At 39.0% G+C, this 25,867-nt stretch overlaps 2 protein-coding genes across 6 annotated transcripts in view; one reads left to right on the top strand and one right to left on the bottom strand.

The window, feature by feature from the left end:
* The window catches only part of LOC6636004 (uncharacterized), a 73,512-nt gene extending 57,775 nt beyond the window's left edge, over positions 1 to 15,737 (top strand). For all 4 annotated transcript variants that reach the window (XM_002059468.4, XM_070207655.1, XM_070207657.1 and 1 more), the window contains 2 exons: positions 566 to 814; positions 11,190 to 15,737. In XM_002059468.4, coding sequence (XP_002059504.2) covers positions 566 to 814; positions 11,190 to 12,164 — 1,224 coding nt within the window. In that variant the 3' untranslated portion in view covers positions 12,165 to 15,737. The remainder of the gene's footprint in view (positions 1 to 565; positions 815 to 11,189) is intronic.
* Positions 15,738 to 18,347: 2,610 nt separating this feature from the next.
* flw (protein phosphatase 1 catalytic subunit flapwing) overlaps positions 18,348 to 25,867 on the bottom strand; it is a 40,817-nt gene continuing 33,297 nt past the window's right edge. For both annotated transcript variants that reach the window (XM_002059467.4, XM_015168698.3), the window contains 4 exons: positions 20,519 to 20,866; positions 19,843 to 20,186; positions 19,652 to 19,786; positions 18,348 to 19,588 (listed from right to left, as the gene is read on the bottom strand). In XM_002059467.4, coding sequence (XP_002059503.1) covers positions 19,475 to 19,588; positions 19,652 to 19,786; positions 19,843 to 20,186; positions 20,519 to 20,866 — 941 coding nt within the window. In that variant the 3' untranslated portion in view covers positions 18,348 to 19,474. The remainder of the gene's footprint in view (positions 19,589 to 19,651; positions 19,787 to 19,842; positions 20,187 to 20,518; positions 20,867 to 25,867) is intronic.

The raw sequence follows: 25,867 nt of genomic DNA, 5'->3' as shown, positions 1-25,867 counted from the left end.
GAGACTTAAGGAATGCACAGCATAAAAGAATGTATTTATCTATTGACGGCTTAACGACCCGCACGCAGGTTAACCTTTGTGTACTCATGCAAATTATTTAACTGCAGCTAATTATGATAAATGGTAAAAAGTTTCGCAAATGGTTAATTAGTGCACGGTGTGTGTGCTGAGAGTTTATTTGCGGCAGATTGACTTATTGAGGTATTGTAAGCACTTAAGGGTTTCATAATCATTTCGATAAAAGGCTTACGGCTCGCATTTAAGCCGCTTAATTGCCCGATTATCGGGTCACAACGGCTGTTTAGGCCCTGGCCAAACTGTTGGCTTACAGCCGCCTTGTCCATTCATTAATAAAATGCCAATTGATTTGTAAATGAGCAGTTACTTATTTAGGAATTACTGAGAGCCAGAACGAACTCATGGCCCACATGCCCAATAAGCTTGACAGGTCATTTATGCAAATGTTAACCAAGGTTAACACACACACACACACACACACTCACAATATCCGAATTGTTTCCTTTGAACAATTTCTAATCTCGACTTTTCCTTGGTTTATTGCCAGCACTGCGACAGCACTGGCTCCGGAATGTTGCCACCCCATAGCAATGCCGGGGTCTCTGGTGGCATTGGCGGCATCAGTGTTGGACCCTGCGGTGGTCCTCAGGGCGCCGTTGACAAACCGTTTTTGTTGCACGATGGCCGCGTTGGCCTGAGGGCCAGCTTGGACAAGGGCTGGTATACGCACGGCGAGGATGTCAACGTTACGATCAACATACGCAACGATAGTCGCAAAACGGTGCGCAAAGTGCGGGTAAGTCGATTAGTTAACATTTAGATTTAACATGCACTTAACATGACAATTGGCTCCGAGTTGCAATTGGCGATTCTACAACAATTTTCAATTGATTATTTGGTAATTATTTTGATTTTCTGTTTTGATAGTTTAAAGAATATTTCGGCTTTCACAGCGACAGAGTAGACACAAGCTTTATCTTTTTGTAAGCTGAGGCTGCCCGAATAGCCCTTTCTTTATATTAGGCTTCTGCCCTGAACGTTCCAACCCCCCAAATTTCCTCTACATTCACTCGAAACTGGCATTGTTCATAGCTTAGTGCCTTCGCAGTGCTACGTTCATATTGCCTGCTTGTCTCATTGTCTGGCTGTTCCCTTCTTTATTTCCATGTCACGTAGCTGCTGCCACAAATTACGCATACGCAGCGTTGAGCAAACTGTTGCATTTGACTGCAAGTCGTAAAGTATGCTATGAATAATTTGGTAGACTGGCTAGTAGCAGCAGCAGCCGGCTGGGTAGCTTGCTACTGGTTAAACACATGCTGCATGCCACATTCCACATGCTACATGCCACATGCATATGTGCTTACCGCGCGCCCCCGTGACTGCCTTTGCAGCCAGATTCTAGCATTAAATGAATTATGGGAAACGGTGCAATGTGAGTATGGAGTGAATGGCGATACCCACACTTATACACCTACACATACACGCAAATACTCACTCACACACACGCACGTATGCCTACAAAGGTTGGTCTATTTATGTGATGTGGCTTATTAAAGGCCAGCTATTTGCCCCATTTGGGAGCAACTGACCGGCAAAGTTATAACAGTCAATCAAATGTTCACCGGTTGAGCAGCTTACAACTTGCAGCAGATGCCCCATTTGACTGTTATGGAAACGTAGCAATCTATAGAGCTGGAGAATGGAGTCCGGGGTGCCGCTGAAGACCCATTGAGTTGGTAGCCAGAAGTCTGCCAGAAGTCTGGCTCCTGCTGCTGCGGGTCATTGCCAATTGGCTTACTACCCTATTGCAGCAGCCAATTAGATGGAATTAACGGCCCGTCCAACTTTTAGCTGAAAAATTTCTATACGTATGCATTGTGAATGTCATACAAATGGCAGAAATGCCGCCAAACGTAACAACAAGTTGCGCTAGTCGGAGGTGCTCGACTAAAGAATACCTTCTACCAACGATCTACCCTCTTTGCAAACAGGACCTTCTTCCCCTTGACTAACTTTTGTGTTTGTAGTCCGATTTTTTTAAGATTTAGAGGCCATAAATATAGCATCCATATGACTGTTCAAGGTATACTCAAGAAAGAGCAAATCGATAAAATGTCATGAAAAACATTGCATGTTTCGTTCGGTTGTAAAAGTCTGAAGCTCCTGCGTACACCCAAGCGAGAGTACTCACATATTTTGAGGTCGAGAGCAGCTCCTTCTGTTTGTTACATGAATTTTATACCAACAGTAGACGTGTCGTCAAGGGATAGCAGCAGGAAACAATACTTGCCTGGCAGCAGATGAAGTTTCATCAATTCGCTGCTCAATTTCCGAACCTATCAAATTTGCCTTTGAACAGTTTAATTAGTCCGAGAGGATGCTTTTTTAATTCGCATTTGTTCAGAGACTTATCAGTCTTCCTGCAGTTGGATGTAGCCATTGTTTAGAGTTGTTTTTGTTCTTGTTTTTGTTGTCTGCGGCTAATGGCAAATGCATGTAAGTCAATTGCTTGAGTTTTCGTACTAAGTCTTATAATTGCGAATAATACAATGCCAACGCTAACGCTCCATGGGTGGTCACAATGTTCAACATATACGTTCACAATCAAAATTAATGTAAATATGAGCACACACACACTCGCACACGCACATACATACGCACACAAACACTTCTACCCAACGAGGAACTCTTACATAAATAAATCAGTTATTCTGATACGCCCAAGTGCAAAGCGTCGTATTAATATTATAAACACGTACATTCTACACTTGTCTCGATCGGGTATATCGAAACATGCATGCTGTTCAATTCAATAGGTAAAGTCTGATTGGAAGATAAAGGGAAGAAGAGCGCAATGAAAAGTGTTGTATAGCAACAGAAAAAAGTGGCAGACAGTAAGCAGTAAGACAGTAAGGAAAGCTTTTTAATGCACAATTTTGATTTTAATTGAAAGCTCATTGACAACTCATTCTAAAAAATTGTGTACATTGAAAAGCTTAAGTTATGTTGAAGGTTTGATCATCTTTCGCTGTGGATAGAGGATGTAGGGTATAGGGATTCCGGTGTGACAACCATAGCCGTTCTCTGTCGTGTGTGGAGTGCAAAGTGCTGATTGAGCCTTAAGCTTTTAATAAACACCAAATTAATATTACGCATACGCCATGTGAGCAGGCCGACAAACATTGCTGTTCATTTGTTGCTCTCGTGGTTTCTGCTTTTGCCTGCCAGCGCAGTGAAATCTGGCTGACAAATCGAATGGCCCACTGAGAAAACACTTGACAAGCCGTTTTTGGTCACCAGGCTTTTCGCCGGCAAACGGTAGGAAACCCGAGCTGAGAGTTGGGAGTCAAACGTCGGTCGCTATGCGGCGAATGCAAATGACGTTTGGCTCGGAAACTCAGGACTTGCAAAATTGTTGAGCGCTTAGAATGTGCAATCTCTTGAGTGTTGCCACTTGAGAAAATTGAAAAGGAAACAAGCTCAAGAAGAAGCAACAGCAACAGCAACAACAGAAGACGAAGACTTGCAAACCAGATGAACTAGTTGTGAGACGTGAAGGGGAGGCAGGCAAATGGTTGGCGCTTAGCTAAAGGCTTAAGAGTAGACTGGTAAAAGACGCAGCTCATGTGAAAAGCGTGCTTATATATTATATTTTTTTTTAACTTAAGGAGATACCGCACACACAGCACAGACAAACACACGTGTGCACGTAGACAAACGTTGTGCTTTTGTGCCTGCAGCTACTTTCAACACGCTGACAACCGCCTTTTGCGTGAGCAAAGAGCATCAAGGCTACGCAGGGTCTGCTGGCAGGCAACACACTTACACAAGCGCACCCGCCCACTTGAATCACACCAATGGAGTGTGTGTGCTTGTCTGTGTTTGTGTGTGTCGAACGTATTAGCTGCGACTGTTGCCCACAAAAGTGTGCTACAATTTTACATTGTTAGTAAGTGTGAGCGTGGGTGTGTGCACACGCCTCCGACGGCTTTATCTATCTTTCTATTATTCGCTCTGTGTCTGCGCTTTGCTGCTTGACTCAACTCAACTTTAGTCGCATCCGCTTGCTGTTTGTTAACAATTGTTTTCTGCTATAAACGACTTAAAATGGGTTATACCTGTGCAACAGGTATAGCGCAGAAACTGTGAGTGTAGAAGGCGTTCGTCTCATCATCTAGATTCCTTAAAATTGTTACACATACATCGATTAATATCCATGAGAGAGAGTGGGAGAGAGAGAGAGAGACAGCACAGCTGCTTCCCCAAAGTAGGCACTGCTAGCTGCTAAAATAGGGTATCTGCCAGTTAGTCAGTTTTACCACAAGAGCACATTAGTTTGTTTTGTTTTATTTTTGCGTACAGTTGCGATTAGAACAGCATCACTCGCCTCTCCCCGTCCCCGTGCCCTTGCCCTTGCCCGTGCTCTTCGGCTGTTAAGTTTTGCGTAAAGCCAGTGCTAAGCCTCCTCCTTGGCACTCGACTCTGAATACTCGACGCACAACTCTCGACCGTCGACTGACGCACTTCGACGGATTTCGCAATTCGCATTTTGCTTGAGTGGCTCAAAATTGGCTCGCTAAGAGCCAGAAAAAAATGCGACATAAATTCGAGCGGCTTCATTATGCAACCCAACTGGATGTCTAATGCCTCCTTCTATTATGACAAATGTTACGTATACGCAACGTCAGCCACAACAGCTAAGCCAGGTAGAGATGGGGACTGACGGTGGAATTGTGGCCAGCAATGGTGGGGTCCAATTGGAAACGCAGCAACTGCAGTGGCTGCTTAGTTTTTCATAGCCATATGGCGGTAGCTTCCGGCCACTTAAAGTTAATGCAAAATTCAAAAGCATTTAAGACCCGATATCGAGATAAAGACGGAGAGCGACATAGTGTGCGAGCGCAAGAAGGCTGTTGCGTAAGCTATTGACATAACATAGACATTCCGCGTAAGTTATAAAGATGCCTAGAGATAAAAAGAGTAAAGAGAGCGACCGAGAAAAGAAAGAGACAGACGACTGAAGACAACATACGAGACAAACGCTTTCTGACTTGAGTGCACTGGTATGCAAGGCGTCTGTCAAACGGTTATTGTTAATATTATCATAGCCATAATATTTTCACAGCACATTGTTTGTTGATGAACAAATAGATAGACAAACAGACGGCAGGCTGGCAGACAGGCAGACACAGGGACACAAAACTATCAGACAAGTGAAGTGAGCAAACAGACGAACAAAGATAGACAGACCGGAAGCAAGACTCGGCATTTGTGCAGGCTTAAAAGCTATGCACATTTAAAAATGCATTTCAACTGGGATAATTGTGTTGGAATCATCCGACGAAGCATATCAATTATTCTTCATGAGCGATTGCTAGATCAACTTGGGAAACATAAGACAATTAAACCATACAAAAAACTGTTGCACATTCCTTTAGCAATGTGTTTAGCGAGGCGAGCTAATTGTTTATGGAAAATACCTAACTCTTTTAGCTGATAACCCACAATTTATATTCATATTAATTAGATAGAACTACAGATTTATTTATTAAATAATCACACATCATAAATTACATCTTCAATTGTACTCGGACAGAACAATGTAATTTTCCACCAAATACACAGACGCATTTTGCAAATGATGCAAATGTTGATAGTCAACTGCATTACACACACTTTCAGCTAGAATTTTGCTAAAACCCGAAAGCTGCACAATGGCGGCAATAAGTATCATGATCCAAGCTCAGATACCATTGTAGTTGCGTTAACACTAATTAACATGCAATGTATTATTCCTAGAAGTAAATCCCTTCTCAATGGAACATTTTTGAGCCAATTTGTGGAAAAACTCTGACCACATAATTCGTTAGATGTCTAGTTCAAGCATACCATCATTTAATTTGATTGAAGCTTATTCTTGGGAAACGATAATAATAATATTAAAGTAGGGCCCAGAAGCAAGCAGGCATTGCTGAACAGGAAAGCTGTCATAAGAAAGGAAAATATTTATATTTAACGATAGTTTGCTGCAAACCGAATGAAATCTAGCCTGAAAACATATTCCAAATTATCGATAGCTGAGTGCCAATAATCGATAAATCTAGCCTTTAGTGAACATATTTCGAATTATCGATAGCTGGGTGCAAATAATCGAATAATGCTGCTATCGAGTGCAGCTAAGCCCTTCAAGGAAACTATTTAAAATAATCGACAGCTTGGTAAAAATAATCGATTAGTGAAGAAACAAATTTTGTGAGCTCAGAATTTAATAACTATCTAAAGTACCGGTGAAAATAATCGATGAATACAGTTATCGAGCGGAGTTACTCAATCCAAAATGTAGCGAATAACCGATGTTAAAAATGATCGATAGTTTGGATGGATAATGGACTCACTATCATTAGCCTTGTAAGCTTAGATTATGAATGTTTCAACGAAAATAAATTAATATGTTCGATAATTCGGGGCACATATTCGATTATCGAGTTCAGCAGTCTATTCATAGCTTTGCAGCAATTTAAACTGAAGTCCATTATAATGATTTACAACTACATATATGCCATTCGGGAGCACACATTTAATTTGTCTCTAATGGAACTGATTACGCGCGAATATTTATTATTTAATGTGAACGTTAGTATGCAAAAGCATATGTGGGATTTGTACACTGTTTACACAGGGCCTTTTGGTAAATGCACCGACTCGACTACTCTGTGAATCTCATTCCACAAAGCGGCATGTGTTCTGTTTCTCATTGATGTGCACATCATTTTGGATTTGGAAAAGCGGATTAAGACCGCATTCCCCTCCTATTTGGAGGGGGGGGCGCAATGCTACATAAATATGCTATACTTACTTGGCCGCCACGCCTACAAGCTACTTATGTCTCCACTTTCATGGTCAGCGAACTGTTGTTTATTCCTCTTGTTTTTAATGTACTCAACTAATTTGTTGTCGTTCTTGTTGTTGCGCTTAAATATTTGATGCAACAATCCAAAACAGTGTGCCACAGCTTCTGACGCAAGCAAAAAAAAAAAAAAAAAACTGCGTGTTGTTTTGCACTTTGCGCCTTATTAAATATACATGCAAGTGTTGGAGCACATACATATACATCATAAAAATATAAGTATATATATATACATATACGTACGACTTCTATGGTACTTCAACATTTGTATTGTCACAGCTTTCGTTTTTGTTTAGCTCTGCACTTGGCCTTATACTATTTTATACGCCCCGTTTGCCTTCAAGTTGGCAATAAAAGTCAAAAGTTGAAACGCTGACACACACATACACACACAAACCCGAATGTATGTGCAGCAATTTGGGCAACCATCCAGCTTTAAAGAGCTCACAAGAGCTCGTTACACTCAGCAACAAGTTTCACGATTGAAGGCAGCTCGTGTGTCGGCTGGCCATAAAGCAGCTATGCCAGTTACAGCTAGCCAGCTATCTATCCAACTGCCGACTGACTGACTGACTGACTGACTGACTGATTGACTGATTGATGTTCAAAACACTCCCCGAACCGTAAGAGTTGAGCAACTGATTACTTTTTCACAGTGGCCACCTTTTGTGTTATAAGCGCGCATTTAGAAAAGGTTAAATCAATTTCTTTGGCCAGACTGAAAATAGCCCTTTTCTTATGATTTATGTCAAAATTCATTAGCCACGCCAAGCTGGCTGGTAAATGGGAATCCGTGCCAACATTTGTTCATTTACATAACTAATTTGTGTACGCTTGCCACTCCAGTGTTGGACAATACGACAATAGGCGGGCCCACTGTTGCAAAATGTTCGTTCCATCATCAAATTTGTGTATTTTTGATTCGATCGGCTTGGAAATCCTTTTAAGAGATTTGTATCAATTATTTCGCGCACGTTTCGCTGACTTTGCTGACAAAGCTAAAGTTGAACATTTAAATGGAGCTGGACAAAACCTGATGGTAAAACTTTCAGATTTTCAATCAATTAATGTTAAAATTGTAACAACAAATATGTAGCATGTTTTTTTGGGTAACATGCCGGCCCGGACGGGACCGAACGGGGCGCAGTCTCTCAAAGCCCATTTATATAAACGAATGCCGATGCAATCTCGGTGTTCAACGAATTGCGATGACGGCAATCGGGCGGAACTTTTTATTACATTCGAAAAATATGTGTGTGCGGGATTTAATTAAGAAACTATTTGATATACCCTGTATATCGATAAAGTGCAGGCAGCAGCCAGGATAGAAGGCGCGCATACAATGTCGTCGTGAGTGTGTGTGTGTGTGTGTGTGTGTGTGTATGTGGCAGGCAATTGACTGAGAGAAGTCCCACAAAGAACAACAAAAGTTCACATTTAAGTGCCAAACACAGTTGACGAGGCACAAAAAAGGTAATCAGCGAATTCTTTTGAATAAGTGGAAAAAAAAGGATTGCTCGAATGCAGCTTACACCAAGCGGACTTTGTAGGTCTTTAAATTAGTGGTAGGCACCCAACAACTAAACGCAATCAGTTTCAATAGACACCCACAATATGGATAGCACCTGAACACAAAATAAACGGCAAAGCACAACAAAGATAACAATAACAACAGCAAACAAGAACAACAACAAACAAAATAAACAAATTCGCGTATTTAACACGCCGTTATGCCCTCTTCCCAAAGGGCCTAGAGAGTATATTGAACTTTCCACAGAAACAAAGCTTAAAATTTCCAATTTAATACACAAGCTTTTTTCAATGCTACAATTTTATTTGATATTCTTGCCACGCCCATTTCTGGCGGCACCCAAATCATGTGGCATAGCCATAGAAATATATTCGACAATATATTTTTGTTATATATTTTTTAACCTAAAAAAAGCTAAACAGCAAAATAAAACATATTAAATAACTAAAAGTGTATGTTCAAATAATTTATAAAAATAAAAATAAGCCCATTATTTTGTAACCTATAATTTGATATAGATGGGTAGATTAAATTACGACCTGGTTTGGCCTGGGGCAAAAGCAGAATTTTGGATGCCGAAATGACAGCGTCCGCCCACTAAAGGTCGACAAATAAATATGATAAAGTGCTCTTTTAGTCGCTGAATACCCTGTAATAAAGGTTATTTATACAAAAGGTTTTCAAAAATATTTTTGCTTAAAGATAGAAATTTTTATTAATATCATTATTCAAAACTCGATTTGTAACAATTTGTTTGTCCATTGCATTGGGTATTTTGTGCTAGCCACAGGGTATCTTTACGCCGAGCATTATTCGTCTAGCTGGCATTTGAACTTGTTTATCATGTGTTTAAATATTTAATTTGATATTTAAGCATATACTAAACATTCGATTATCAAGCCTGATTGATTGCGAATCATTGCAGAGCTGTGGAAAATATGTTAACCAACAGAATAAAAAAAATACCCTAGAGATAGTTTATAAATTAACGAATTGTTAAATTAGTGAACACATTTGTGGTCAGCTGAACGCTGGTGTAACGATTCCCAGAGATTACAAACTCATTAAATTTGATAGCCTTTACCGGAGCGCTTCGGCCACAGAGCCAGAGCCCAGTACTTGGTAAGTCGCCTGCTGCCTCTTGCCACCCGATTGCTGTGCTGTCGAGCCTACCAGCTCGCATCCCCCCTCCCCCCATCCATGGTATATACTCGCCCGCATCATCGACGTGTATCAATTTGCGTGTGTATTGGGACCCAAAAATAAGCCTCATTACAACTGAAATCCAAGCAAACTGCAGCAACAAACAGCAAATCAATTTCGGAGGCAGCGCAATGTCCATAATCTCCTCGGTGCCATTGCTTCCCTTGCCCATGCCCTTCCCCTCTGTGCACATTCAATGTTCCCCTGCCGAGCAGTGTCCACATTTATGGACGTAATTGACTGCATTACTTTTGATTGCCTTGCCCATAGATAACGTTGAAGTAAGCGCGGTAACGCAATCAAATAATGCTACCATAATTTCAGCCAGTACACCCACACACACACACACACACTCATTCACACACACACACACTGGTCATGTGTCACGGCCTTAACTTTCTCTGTCTTACGTAGTTATTGACTTGACTTTTTGATAAGCTTCGTCGCATTTGCAACTGCAGCTCAATATCTTTAATCAGGTCATCAAAAGAAGAAAGAGTTCGTTCTGGTGTTCAATTCGTGCTTAGGATTAAGTATAAAGGCTTCTGAATCTTAAAATAAATTAAAGTACTTAAAAAAAAATGTTTGACTCCGTCTTAGATTCTGCCGTTTTTGCCAATTTAATTTATGTTAAATGTTCGCTTCAAATTAAAAAGAAAACATATTTTGACTAGTCGGTTTAGCTGTCTTGGTTCCTATCTGCTCCTTAAGATCAATGACAGAGGAACACTTTTCCTTTCTTTATATATTATGTTAATGTAAGCGACCAGTGCTGCCAATTTTGAAACGCATAATATAAGATGCGGCCAATTTATTAACATGTTAAGTGCAATTGTTAACAAAAGAATTTAAATTATGATTTTAAACCGTATAACCATGGGCTTAAGATATAAGTATAATAGACCGAATTTTGCAGGTATAAATTAATTTAAATTATTTTCAACTTAAAGTGAATTTATAGAAATTTGCTCAGAAAACAATTGTTAACTATACTTATTGCCCAGCCTTAATATTCGGTTCGTAAACTGGTTATCTATTAATTTTATATTTTATTGTCAATTTAAAATATTAGAAATTAAACAGACACGTTTCGGTTGTTCCTTATAAACCCAATCAGGGTTAAGTTTTGCTTCAACTTCAAACAAAAAGTGTACTCCGATGCGACTCAAAAAAGTCTTGATACTCTGTAGAGAATATATATCTCACTGCATAGTCATATAGTAAAACATAGAATAAGACCTTTGCTAATTGGTCTTGTGTTGACTGTCTGTTAAGTGCCTGTTGACTGTCTGTTAGCGTATTGCTGGTTCGGTGTTGGCCTTTTTTACCCGCTGACCGATGACTTTTGTGTGTCCTTGATATTGATATAACACTTACGTCCATGCGTTCACATGGCCAGCTTAATGGGCAGCCCACTGACCTTGTTGGCTGGCCCCATGACCCTGTTTGGCTCTACATTCACTTCACATTTCGTTATTTTTGTTTTTCGTATTTTGTTGTTGTTGTTTTTGTGAATTTCTTTGGCAGGTCTGCGCCATTCAGCATGTGGATGTCTGCATGTTCAACAATGGGAAGTTCAAGAACGTGGTCGCCGACTCGGACAACATCTCGCCGGCTGTGGACCGGACAGTGCCATCTGGCGGCACTCTGAATACCACCGTGGCGCTGCGCCCGCAGCGCGGACCCACCAAGAACTGGATAGCATTGGAGGATACACTGCAGCGCAGCACTGAGCCGGATGAGATAACTGGAGCTATTGCCGCTTCGGCCATACGATCACCAAACTTTGTTATGCAAGCGGCCCAGTTGCTCACTGGGCAGCCAATGCCCAGTCCAGCCATGGCCATGCCACAGCCACCCAATTCGGGCTCATTGGGCACTAGCAGCGGCAACAACACATTCGGAGATGATCGCAACGTGTTTGCCATTTACGTGTCCTACTATGTGAAGGTGAAGCTAACATTGAGCGGCATGGGCGGTGAGCTGTCGCTGAAGCTGCCCTTCGTGCTGGTTCATGTGGATGAGACCATGCGTCCGGGCTATACATCGGCTACACTGGAAGAGCTGCGCTTGGAGAAGCTAACGCTGCATGATGTGCCCATTAGCCGTAAGAATGGCAGGCGTTCGGGCCATGACAGCTCCACCGGCTCCTCCTCGCCGGCAATTGGTGACGGCCCGTCGACAAGTGCTGCTGCTGCTGCAGCTGCTGCAGCTGCTGCCGCTGCAGCCGCTGTTGGTGACATCTCCCAGCTGGACTGCATCGAGTCTGCAGACGATGAGATAAATATACGCGTGCCGGTGCCAGCTGTTAAGAACAAGCATGGCTCTGGCGCGCACAAGCGGCGGCTGCAGCGCAGCGAGACACTGGCCAGGGACTTGGAGGAGAACGAACAGCACGTGGAGCAACATGTTGTGCAGGTACATTTGGAGCGGCGGGATGATGACGAGCAGTCACAGACAGCCGCCGAGACTGGCGCCGTGCCAAAGACAACAAATGTCTGATTCTGATTGTGGTCCCAGATGTTTGCCAAGCGTAAGAAGCCATAGATGGGGGCGGGCAAACGCTGGCCAAGCACACGGGGCGCAGTGCAGCTGGCCAGCCGCCAGAGAACAACAACAACAACAACAACAACCACAACAACAACAACAACAACAAGAACAAGTATTAAAAAAAAAAGACAAGAAATTTGTAAATTTGAAGCGCCAACTATAGAGATTCAGTTTCGGTTTCAATGCAGAAGAGAGCTATAATAGAAGTATTTAGTATAGAGTCAAGGGCCTTGCCTTGGCTTGGCTGCCGGACTTTGATGGGGCTGTGGCCAGGAGGTGTTTGCGAACGGGCGGCGCGAGGCGCATTATTTATAGCAAAGCAACTAGACAGTTAATTTTAGTAAGAAAGATTGGGATTGACTATTGACAGCGAAGCGGCATATGGAATATCGATTGCATTTTTTGAGGCTAGTATCGCCCACTTTGGATACAGACATACGGACGTGCGGGTGGGACGTGAGGGTGTGTCACTTAAGTGGCACCACAGGGCACGTATTTAGTTAGTTATTGATAGAATTTAGCCAGTGTTTAGGGTGGTCAAAGGGCAGTCCAAACGCTTCAAGACGGCGGCAAACATCAATTCCAAGCCGGATGTCAAGCTTCAAAAAGTGTAACAATTTGAAATTGTATTTGAAAAAAAAAAAAACAACAAAACAAAAATTAATACATATTTAATTGAATTGATATCAATATAATACTTAATCTTGATAAATGTGCGTTGATATTAAACTTAACCATGCATTGTTGTAAAACCTACAAAGAAAAAATACTCCCAATTCAAAATATATATTAAAAAAAAAAAACAAAAAAAAATTTAAAAGAAAATATTAAAAAGTATTGATATTCAGCAAAAAGGGCATAGACAAATGCAAATGGAATGGAACGAAATTAAATTGAAAATGCAAACTAATTGAAATGGAATTTCAGCGTAAATGCAACTTTAAAGAAAGTATTTTTAAATTTATATTAATATATATATCTATATATATATATATATATATACACTACACATATATGATATGATATGAATGTCGACTACATATATACCCAATTACGATTCAATGAAATTGATGTGCAAACGATATATATTATTCAAATTATAAATGTATGTATGTTATCATGTAATTGAAATTAATATTATTAATATTAATATAATTAATATTATGCCAATTGGAAGTACGCACACACATATGCGTCGGATTCAACACACAATATTATACTTATTATATAACCTTTTACCAAATATATATATAAATATTATATATATATATACACCCAGTACAGCATAATACTCAAACTAAACAAACTACAATACAGCAAGAACTAAAGAAACAACAAAAATACAAAAAAAAAAATACAATTCAAAAATTTAAAAAAAAAATTGATAAATGTTGCGGTTTCACCTGAAATGTATTTAAAAAAAAAAATGCCTCTGATGCATACATATCTGTGAGTTTTCCTGTCATATATATACACACACTACAATTATATATATATGCATTCATATATATATATATATATATATATATGTATAATAACAAATAACAATTTTTTTTCTTAATGCTTGCCGCGTTGATAAAAGACAAAAGAAGATAAGTAGAAGATGATGAAAAGTAAAGAAAAAACTATATAGAAATAAATGCAAAGTACATGCATTAAAAACCAAATATACATATATACCCAAAAAGCAGTTGAGCAACACAATAAGGTTCAGTTTTGCGCCGAAATGCGTACACCCTAACGGATGTTACGGATTGCGCGAATTCTTGAACTGCTTGTCACCAAGTTTCAAATATGAAAATTTGGCAAAACAAAAAAAAACAAAAAAGAAAGAAAATTTAATTAAAATAAGCTAACGCCACAAAATGCAGTTAAATAACTCCAGACACTAAGCTGGATATGTGTTGCTAACCAACAATCAAGTTAATTCTAAATGCTAGAGGGAATACCCATATGGTGTTGCTAGCAAAACTTTGAACATCTAAACAACTAAACATCTATATATATTTATATATATATATATATATATATAGCTATATATATATTAATCACAAGTGGCGGGGTGTGCGTATTGTGAACTTACATCAAATACTCTATATGTATGTGTGTACGTGTTTTTTTTTTTTTCAAATAATATTTAAGCACAACTCCGCCCGATACTCGATATATACACATATATAGATAAATGCCAACGAATGACGACGAAATCGCGAATATTTTAGCTTACAGCAAGGGTATTTACTTGCTTGTGTCGGAACCCACACATATTTACTTGCTAAATGTCTACTACTACTACTGACACATCTATGAAATGAACAATGAAAAATTGCCTGTTCCAGGCGCGAGTGCCACACTTAAAAAACCAAACCAAAAAGAACATATTATAAACAAAATTGTCCTAAAGTTTGGAAAAAAAAAATGGAAAATTTGCGAAATATTTGAAAAATGAATGCAAAAAAAAAAACAAAAGTGTTTATTTTAGGTTCATTTATTCTAAATAGAAGAACCCTTTTCACCTAAATAGAGAAAACTTTCAGAAATGGAAAACATTTGCCATATTTTTGGAGGTTTTTCAAAGTTTGGGAAACAATTTTTTTTTTGGCTTTTAAATGCAAAGACACGCAAACACACACACACATTGAATTTTTGCTAATGATAACCAAGAAAAAATACGATTTTAAATGTTAGCTGTAAGCGTAATTGCATATGAATACCATTTGAATGTGTACATGTCTAGTGTTAAATAATGAATTTATTGTCAAAAGGACATTTAGCCAAGTAAAACAACAAAAACAAACAAAACAAGAAATATATACTAAACTATATAACCTATTCTATGCAAACCTTGAACGCATCAGACACTTGAGAGAAAGTTTAACGATATATACACAATATACAATATATGTTTATGAATATGTATGTCAAACAATATATATATATATATCTATATATATATATATATATATATATATATATATATATTTATATATGTCTATCAATGTGTACGCTGATCCACTTTAACTAAACTATTAACAGAGGCCAGAAAGTATTTCGAAGAATTACAATTTCAATGTGATGCATTTCTATGAGTACATAAAAGAGCAACTAAAACGGTAGCTTAAACAATTCAACTATATTTGTGAACCTGTCGTCCGATTTACAGGATATACACGCATAAATACATGCATACATGTCGTTCTACAGCTATCTAAATACATATATTTATATATTTATGTGTATTAATTAAATGTTCTTCGTATAAGTCTCCATCTAAACATCATTGATTCATTTTTTTGGGCAGTTGAACTTTTAAGCAAACGCTAGCTGGAGTTGGTTTCCAATTTTTTGATTCGTTTCGTTTCGTTTCTTTTCCGTTTCCGTTTTTTTTTTCTTGCTTTCAAGACATCTTTTTATTCGATCCGCAACGGAATGATTAATGCGTGGTAAGGCTTACGGTTCATGCAGCGCTTCATCAAGACCATTCGAAACATTATGAAATAAATGTTAAACGTAAAATAAACACAATTCCGCCTGTTTTCATTTCACAAAATGGCAGCTACAACAATCGCTGAGTTGGGATTAAGTGTCCTGGGGGCGGGAACATCATGCAGAAGCGCAGCAGGAGCTCCCCCAAATGTTATATCAGCCCTTAGCTTTGCATCATTAGCGAAACTAGCTTAGTGGGGACCACCTGCTAGCACTGGCTGTTGCGGCATGGCTCAGGGCTATTCCGCCAACATTCCGTTAGCTATTGTCAGTTAACAGTTAGCATCGCTGTTAGTTAACAGTAGCTTTGTAGTTTTGAAACCTGCTTACTCCGAAAAAAGAACATTCGGAATGTTTGCAGCTTTAAAGCATTCGATGCATTTTACTTAGTTAGCAGGACTCAAGAGCTTTCAAAGCTCTACGATCAAGTTTTCAGGTGAGTAAAAGCTTCATAAAGCTATTGTCTCGACTACATTGTGGCTAGGAGCTTGATTTAAAGTTTAACATAACTATGTTGGCGCTGAAAATATATATGTATAATTATTAAATATATTAAGGTTCTGATCGACAGCAGGGTTGAAAAAAAATTGTTGACTAAAAAACGATTCTTCTTGGACGATTCTTTGGAATATCTCGGCCAAATAATGTCCGATTTTGAATAATGATTGATTAGTACTCACGGTTGGCATTATAAAATTAAAATTCAAGTTTTCTAAATAGGATCGAAAATATTTAAAAGCTCTGAGTTTATACAAACCTCTTGGCGAGCTATTACTAACATTTGTGTTGGCCTAACTTGAGCTGCGTTTCATTAACATTTCCTCTGTTACCAATTAGAATGTTAATATTCCTTTTGTTACCAAGCAGTTGATATTAGCAAACGACGAGCTTTACTAACATTTCTGAGTTAACATAAGCTGCATTCCCTTAACAGCTCCCCTGTTACCAAACAAAAAAATAAAAACACGTTGAAATTTGTTTACATAAATTTTTAATAATTTTATTTGATTTTCAATAATAAATATATTAATTTATTTGTTTTCCTTTTTTGTTTTTATTTTGTTTTGTATTTTTCATTCGTATTGGATGCATTTGTGGTGCTTTTTTCAACCACAGTAGTTTTTTGTATTTTTTTTTAAATCTCGTATTTCATTTTGTGTGCGAGGGTGTGTATGTGTGTTTTTGTGTATGTATGGAAAGGGCTGTTACATTTGGCCGTGTGTATTTATATGCTTTGAATGTACATGCACACATACATACACATACACATACACATATACAAATACATATTCATATACATATACATATACATATACATATACATATACATATACATATACATATACATATACATATACATATACATATACATATACATATACATATACATATACATATACATATACATATACATATACATATACATATACATATACATATACATATACATATACATACCCATTTACAAACACAAGCACACGAATCTAAACAATTTGAAGCTCAGTTTTAAAATCATTTCATTAGCTACAAAAACTTGTTAAGCAATAATTATACAAAAATTTAACTAAATCGAGGGGCGAGTTAAAAACATTGCAGAATGAATTCGAATGCTTTGTATGAAACACAATCTGCGATGCAATTAATTGACTTGTATGCCATGCCATGCAGCTGTTGCCATGTTGTCAAGCTGCATGACATGCAAGCTGCGCCAGCTGCTGATAACAGTTTCTCTTTGTTTTTCCATCTCTAGTCACATATAAAATGTATTCCAATATATATATATACATATACATATATATATATATATATTTAGGCGTGTGTATGTATATAATATGAATGAATGTATATATAAACTTTATAGCTTTATCATTTCAAATTTCATGATTTGTTTTGGGAGGCAAAAAAGGCACTACAATCTAATAATTTCGACGATGACGAAATGAAGAAACTACATATTAGCATTTGCTATCAAATAATTAAATATATAGTATATATATATCTATATATATATTTATGTATATCAGTTAACAACGTGTTACGAATATCGAATTAAAAAGTGAACAACAAAAAGAAACCTGCACAAAATTTGTTGTTTCAAAAGTTCGAAGTAATGCTTAAAAATTCGTTAAAAATGTTCATCTTTTTGTTTTTGATTTTTGATGATTGATGATAAAAGTTCATAATTTATTTTATATATATAATTGTTTTTCTCCTTTTTTTTTTTTTGTTCTTTAACAGAAAACAAGCCTCAGTAAATGCACAGACCAAAGCGCCCATTTACATACTCAATATCAATTTTAAATTGTATTTGTATTTAGATTTATTTAATATGGTTGTTTTCTTTACCTTTTCTTTTTTTTTTGTTTTCGCAGATAACAGTTGTTTAAACCTATTTTTAGTATATATCTTTATGTATTTATTTATAACTTGTCACTTGCTAAAAAAAAAATTATTTACCGCTTTCTTTTTTTTTTTTGTTTTGTTTTTTCGCCTTCATATATTAACTTTAGTTTTTAAATACAATAAAAAAATTGCAATAAATTAGTTTAAAAAAAAAAAGAAATTTAATAAAATACAGTTTAAAGCAGGTAAATAATAATAAATAAAAAAAAATACACATAGTTTAATTGCTTACGCTTAAGTGGTAAATTTTTCATTGTTTTTGTTTTTTTGTTTTTGTTTTTACTTGTTAGACAAATTACAATGCGCACTTAGTTTATAAACAATTTTAAGCATTTGACGGCGCATACAGATTGAAACTAAATATTAGAACTACATTTATTTGCTGCTCTAAGGGGGATTTTTTTGTATGTTTTTTAATTTTATTGTTTTTTGTTTTTTTTTTTGTTGTTTTGTTTTGTTTTGTTTTTGCTTGGAAACACTGCACATTGTGGCCTAGTTATAGATTTGCAATTTGTATGTATTTTGGTTGTTGTTGTAGTACATATAAGTAAATATCGTATATAGAGTTTACAATAATATGTCTATATAAATTCATTGCTTTAATCGCTGTACTCATTTTTCTATATATCGCGTGTTTAGTTAACGGTTATTAATTATCTTTTGGGATCTAGGAATTTGCGGGAGGTTAGCTCGTTGCGATCTTTATAAACACTTTTTTGTCGGGCCAATCGGTAATCTTTAAAAACAAATGCAAGAACTTAAATGTGTATGTGTAATTGATGTTGTTATTATTGTAGTTTTTAGTGTAGTATAGTGTAGTGTAGTCGGTAGTGTAGTGTTGTCAATATGCATTTAGCAACATGTATGTACATGTAAAGTAAATAAATAATATAGAAGTTTTGTATACAGTTATTAATAACATGCAGTTACATATACAATATATTTATATACATATATTATATTTATATATATATATATATATATATATCATGTATATAAGACGATCTGTTTGTTTATTTTATTAATCTGTCAACACGTTTTATCCATCTTTCGTATCAAACGACATTCTTTGCTTATTTTGTGGGGCTGTATTTTCTTCTTTTTTTTTTGTATTTTTCATTTGAAGTTTGTTTTTTTTTTTTTTGTTTTTTCTTGTTTACTCTTTCAACTAGTTAATTACTTGCACACATTTAATTTTGACATATTTATGTACGTATGTATAATATATATAAAAGTTATTCGTGTATTTGTTGTTTGCTGTTGTTGTTGTTGTTGTTGTTGTGTTTCTTGTGTTTTTGTTGCTGTTGTTTGCTGATGTTGTTGCTGTTGAGTTTGAGGTTAAACCTTTAAGGAAATGGAAGCGGATGGATATATTATTTCTTCTTGTTGGTCGCCAACATTGGAGCGCTGCGCTGCGGTGTTGTTGGCCGAGATGAGTTAATGCCGCTGTACAAATACTTGGCCTTCTTTTCGGATGGCTTCAATATCTGAAATGGTATATTTTAAGTTTAATATAAAAAGGTTGGATTATGTATATGTGTATGCCCTACCTGGAATGAGCACATGAGCGTGTCGTCCACGGTCATCATGCCGCCAGCGTTGTCGAATTCGCCGCAATAGTTTGGCGCCGAGAACAATGTGACCAGCTGACGGCGCGCAAAGAACTCGTAGCCATCCTCAACGACCTGCAAATGGATACGAGAGTTAACGTAGAGTCAATTGATTGCTTGGATTTGCTAACCTGATGTGCACGACAAATCAAGTCCAGCTCGTGTCGATTCAAGAACTTGGAGACGACATCAACGCCAAAAGTGAAGCTAACGCCACGATCGTTTTCGCCCCAGCCCTGTACATCCTTGTCGGGATCACTCCACAGCAGGTCGCAGAGCAGCCCGGTGTCGGGCACATCTGTGGGACGCATCAGGCGACGGATCTGCTCCATGCCCTGCAGATCGGGACTGAGGCCACCATGGCAACAGAAGATCTTCTCATCAATAATCGCGGCCACAGGCAGACAGTTGAAACAATCTGTGAAGGTCTTCCATAGTTTAACATTGTAGCGACGCTTGCACTCGTCGTAAAAGCCTGAAATGAAGGTAAGTGAAAACTAGTATAATAAATGTATATCAAATGCTATCCACAATCAGTCTGAATGCTAGGCAAAACGCTTATCAAGAATTGTCTGAGCTGCCATTTGGCACGTCTACGATGAATATGCCATTATTTCGGAAGTTGACTAATGTCAATTAATGTCAAACGTCAACATTTCGCAATATTTCGAAAGTGGACTAATGTATTCATGTCACATGCGATTCATACGATTCATACATTTGATCCACAGTAAAACAAATCTTACGTTGTGTAGAAATAAAGCTATGATTCACATACGATCCACACAGGATCCATATGTCACTTACCATAAATTCTATTAATACTGGCGCACTCATGATTGCCGCGCAACAAGAAGAAATTCTCCGGATATTTGATCTTGTAGGCCAACAGCAAACAGATCGTCTCCAGAGATTGCTTGCCCCGATCCACATAGTCGCCAAGAAACAGATAGTTGGCAGTCGGTGGAAATCCGCCGTATTCGAATAGACGCAACAGATCTGTGTACTGGCCGTGTATATCGCCACAGATGATCAATGGCGCCTCCAGTTCCAGCAATATCGGCTGTTGCAAGAATATCTCGCGCGACTTCAAGCACAAGCCGCGCACCTCCGCCTCCGTCATCTGCACCTGTTTGCCGGTGCGGCAGCTGCGCACTGAAAGAGTTTGCCCCCAGAAAACCGAAATGTTAGTCAAATGTCGCAAAGTAAAAGAACAAAATAGATATACTTATTAATTATATATACAAATGTACAGACGATCAAAAACACTAAACTCTAGCATAGTTCTAAAAAGTGGGACGGAGCTTGGAGGGGCGCAACAAATGCCTAGAACAACATTGGGGAAAAAAACTAATTTATCGACGCTTTGTTTGGGTGGAAAACTTTTGCTGCTGTTGCAGTGCTTGTTGTTGTTATTGCTGTTAGTGGGTTGCCAGGCACAACACATGTAAAATAAAACAAAAATGGGAAAATCAAATGTTGCATACTTTGTGGCGCACAGGCGAAAAGCGTGGGGATTATTATGTATGAATGTGAATGGGCGAGGGCGAGGGCGGGGGCGGGAGCAGGCGGCGACCTTCGAAACACAAAAACAAAAGCGCAATGCGAGCTCAGCGATGTGTGTTGGTTACGCGTGTGTGTGTGTGTGTGTGGGTGTGTGTGCCTTTGTCAGGCGTTCAGCTTCAACTATTTTGAGCGCTCACATGTCAACGCTTCAGGAATATTTCAGACACTAGAAAGCAACTCAATTGCATAAGCAACCAGTGAAGCCCAACAAGTGGGCGTGACAGCGCCTACACACACACACACACACAACCACACGCACACACTTTGAGGAGGCGTTCCGCGTTGTGGCCCTGGCTGTCTCTCCGTTCGCTGTCATTTACTTTGAAATTAATTTTTTGTGCACATGTTGCAGCGCCAAGGGAAACGGGAACGTGTCCCTGCGCTGGGCATGCAAGTAGGTCACGCCCACTCACACACACACACACGAAAAAAAAAATTAAATTAAATTTGCATACACAAAACAGACCGAAAAAAATATATGAATTAAATATATAAAAAGCACAAAGTGGGCGACCCAAACGCTTGGTCTGAAGCTCGAACTTGCCCACAATTCAACTGCAGCATAAAATGGCCCGCCCACACACACACACATACACAGCCACACACACACACACTCCCAAAAGCCACCCAATGGTCAACCAGGGAGCAGCAGCAGGATTTTCCTATTTATAGTTGTATTTCTAGCTGGCAGCTGCTGTCAAGTTTCGCGAAATGCTGCACTTTCAATTGCAGCAGCTGCGATTTTGCAATTAATCATTGTGGGTATGTGCAAAAGGGCAAAGGTAAAGCCAAACCGAATAAGAGAGAGAGAGAAAGAGAGAGAGAGAGAGAGGGAGAAAGACGTTACTTTGGTATTTGATTAATGCGCATTTAGTTTCGACAGTTGATTTTACTTATTAGGGCTTTACTTTAATTACATTTGAATTTCAGCTTTAAGCATAAAGGCAATACTAAAATGAGAAATATGCATTTCACCTGCAATTTAATTTACTTTCTTACAAGTCCTTGCCTTGTTTGGCTTCTAATTTAGCAGATTCCGGGTTGCGTTGCACACATACCTCTACCTAGAAACTATCTGTGTATAAGGCGACATCTCCGACTCTATAAGGTATACTAACAACAGTATACAGGCTTGTCAGAGTCGACACTTGTAGCATATAGATGCCAGTCGAGATTTATATAACTTGAGGAATATTGCTGTCCTCAAGTTATAAGTTTAGCCAAAATAAGTATGCATGCATATTTGTTTTCGAGTGCCAAACGCAGAACATGCATGCATGCATATATTTATACATGCAAAAATGCATGCATACTTACATGCAAAAATGCATGCATACTTACATGCATGTACGCATGTGTATGTATGCTTATATGCTTGTCTTGTTTTTCATTCGAATCGGTAACCAACTCAATATCGAAAATCAAACAAAATCCACGCCTATTAACGATTATCTTTGTTTGTGGATCTTAACCTATGATTCTGTTGAACTGTTGGTTCCTTGTTCGATGCATTTGAACTGGACAAAGTATGAAAATACTTACTAGTATTATCATAATCCTATACGGGAAAATATTTTGTTTAAGGTCCGCAGTTACGCTTCTCCAAACATATTCTAATTGGCTGATATAACTTTGCAAACTTTCTCGTAGCTCATCTACATTTCACTTAGCTTTGTTTTCACAACAACTTCCTGTTGTTGCCCGACTTGGAAGTGGTTCAACTTTGAACCGGTTTGTCACCTCTTCACCTCAATTTGCATGTTTCACCAGCTGCCCACGTCAACAGACATCTGTCATCCGTCAACTTCCATCTGCATTCCGCGTTCTAGTTGCTTTTGTCATCATTTCCGGTTGTCTGGCAGTCAGCACTTTAACTACATTACCCACACACTCTGCCTGCCACTCAATCTGGTAGCAGATGTTGTTGCTACCGCTGCTGCGCACATTTGGAATAAGGCTAAACACTAAATTATGCAGAGCACAAAGGTTTTACTACACCAGCATATGAGATTCGACTGAAGGAGACCTCCTGACTCCTGCCAGTCTGCCTAGGCAGCACAACAAAAGCAGCAACAGCAGCAGCAGCTGCTGCTGCTGCATACTTTTGGGCGCTGCATAATTCGGTGCCAAATCTGCCAGCCAACAGCTGGAGGACTATCGACTGACTGGCAAGTGGGTTTGGTCCACGCATAAATTATGCAACAGCTGCTCCACTTTGTCTCCGCTTTTGTCTTACTCTCGTTGTATGTGTGCGTGTGTCTGTGTGCGTGTAAGTTATGTGCATAAAGTCACGAAAAGCTTACAACCAGATTTAATCTGTGCAGCGCGGTGGATGATATGCGTTACTTTTAATACCCTGTACTCATCAGAGATGCATTTCAGAACAGGCTATACATGACAGAAATGCCGCATTTGGCATGTTTGTTGCAACCGACTAGATTTAGGTGAAGGTGTCTATTTTTGAGCTTGACTTAAGTTCTCGCTTACTTTCATATTCTTCATGCACTTCCAGTTGGTTGTCAGTTTCTAGTGTTAAGCGAATCAAAGGCAAGACCATTTTTCATACTCTCCTAACCTCTTTCTTTGTCCCCTATCACACTTATCAATCAACCAGATGTATCAATCAGCTTTGGGCAACGTGATTAGTGGACTGTACTGTGATCGGTGCTAAAATCGAAACTTTTTCGATGATTTCGTTTTAATATCTCGGGTAATAGCTCCGCGTGGAGATATGACGTTCCAAAACGACATAACTCCCGGCGGAGATATGACGTTTCAAAACGACATAACTCCGCGCGGAGATATGACGTTCCAAAACGACATAACTCCGCGCGAAGATATGACGTTCCAAAACGACATAGCTCCGCGCGGAGATATGACGTTACAAAACGACATAATATCTCGGGTAATAGCTCTGCGTGGAGATATGACGTTCCAAAACGACATAGCTCCCGGCGGAGATATGACGTTCCAAAACGACATAATATCTCGGGTAAGAGCTCCGCGTGGAGATATGACGTTCCAAAACGACATAACTCCCGGCGGAGATATGACGTTTCAAAACGACATAGCTCCGCGCGGAGATATGACGTTCCAAAACGACATAACTCCGCGCGAAGATATGACGTTTCAAAACGACATAACTCCGCGCGGAGATATGACGTTTCAAAACGACATAACTCCGCGCGGAGATATGACGTTTCAAAACGACATAACTCCGCGCGGAGATATGACGTTTCAAAACGACATAACTCCGCGCGGAGATATGACGTTTCAAAACGACATAACTCCGCGCGGAGATATGACGTTCCAAAACGACATAGCTCCGCGCGGAGATATGACGTTACAAAACGACATAATATCTCGGGTAATAGCTCCGCATGGAGATATGACGTTCCAAAACGAAATAATATCTCGGGTAATAGCTCCGCGTGGAGATATGACGTTCCAAAACGACATAATATCTCGGGTAATAGCTCCGCGTGGAGATATGACGTTCCAAAACGACATAACTCCCGGCGGAGATATGACGTTACAAAACGACATAATATCTCGGGTAATAGCTCCGCATGGAGATATGACGTTCCAAAACGACATAATATCTCGGGTAATAGCTCCGCGCGGAGATATGACGTTCCAAAACGACATAACTCCCGGCGGAGATATGACGTTCCAAAACGACATAATATCTCGGGTTATAGCTCCGCGCGGAGATATGACGTTCCAAAACGACATAACTCCCGGCGGAGATATGACGTTTCAAAACGACATAACTCCGCGCGAAGATATGACGTTCCAAAACTACATAACTCCGCGCGGAGATATGACGTTCCAAAACGACATAATATCTCGGGTAATGGCTCCGGGTGGAGATATGACGTTCCAAAACGACATAACTCCCGGCGGAGATATGACGTTCCAAAACGACATAATATCTCGGGTAATAGCTCTGCGTGGAGATATGACGTTCCAAAACGACATAATATCTCGGGTAATAGCTCCGCGTGGAGATATGACGTTCCAAAACGACATAACTCCGCGCGGAGTATGACGTTCCAAAACGACATAACTCCGGGTGGAGATATGACGTTCCAAAACGACATAGCTCCCGGCGGAGATATGACGTTCCAAAACGACATAATATCTCGGGTAATAGCTTTGCGTGGAGATATGACGTTCCAAAACGACATAATATCTCGGGTAATAGCTCCGCATGGAAATATGACGTTCCAAAACGACATAACTCCCGGCGGAGATATGACGTTCCAAAACGACATAATATCTCGGGTAATAGCTCTGCGTGGAGATATGACGTTCCAAAACGACAAATATCTCGGGTAATAGCTCCGCGCGGAGATATGACGTTCCAAAACGACTTAACTCCCGGCGGAGATATGACGTTCAAAAACGACATAATATCTCGGGTTATAGCTCCGCGCGGAGATATGACGTTCCAAAACGACATAATATCTCGAGAACTAGCTCCGCGCGGAGATATGACGTTCCAAAACGACATAACTCCCGGCGGAGATATGACGTTCCAAAACGACATAACTCCCGGCGGAGATATGACGTTCCAAAACGACATAA

Source organism: Drosophila virilis, chromosome X (genome assembly GCF_030788295.1).
Source record: "Drosophila virilis strain 15010-1051.87 chromosome X, Dvir_AGI_RSII-ME, whole genome shotgun sequence".
Classification (NCBI taxonomy): domain Eukaryota; kingdom Metazoa; phylum Arthropoda; class Insecta; order Diptera; family Drosophilidae; genus Drosophila; species Drosophila virilis.
Note: the sequence above shows the minus strand (reverse complement) of the source record. Positions and strands in the feature narration are given on the sequence as shown.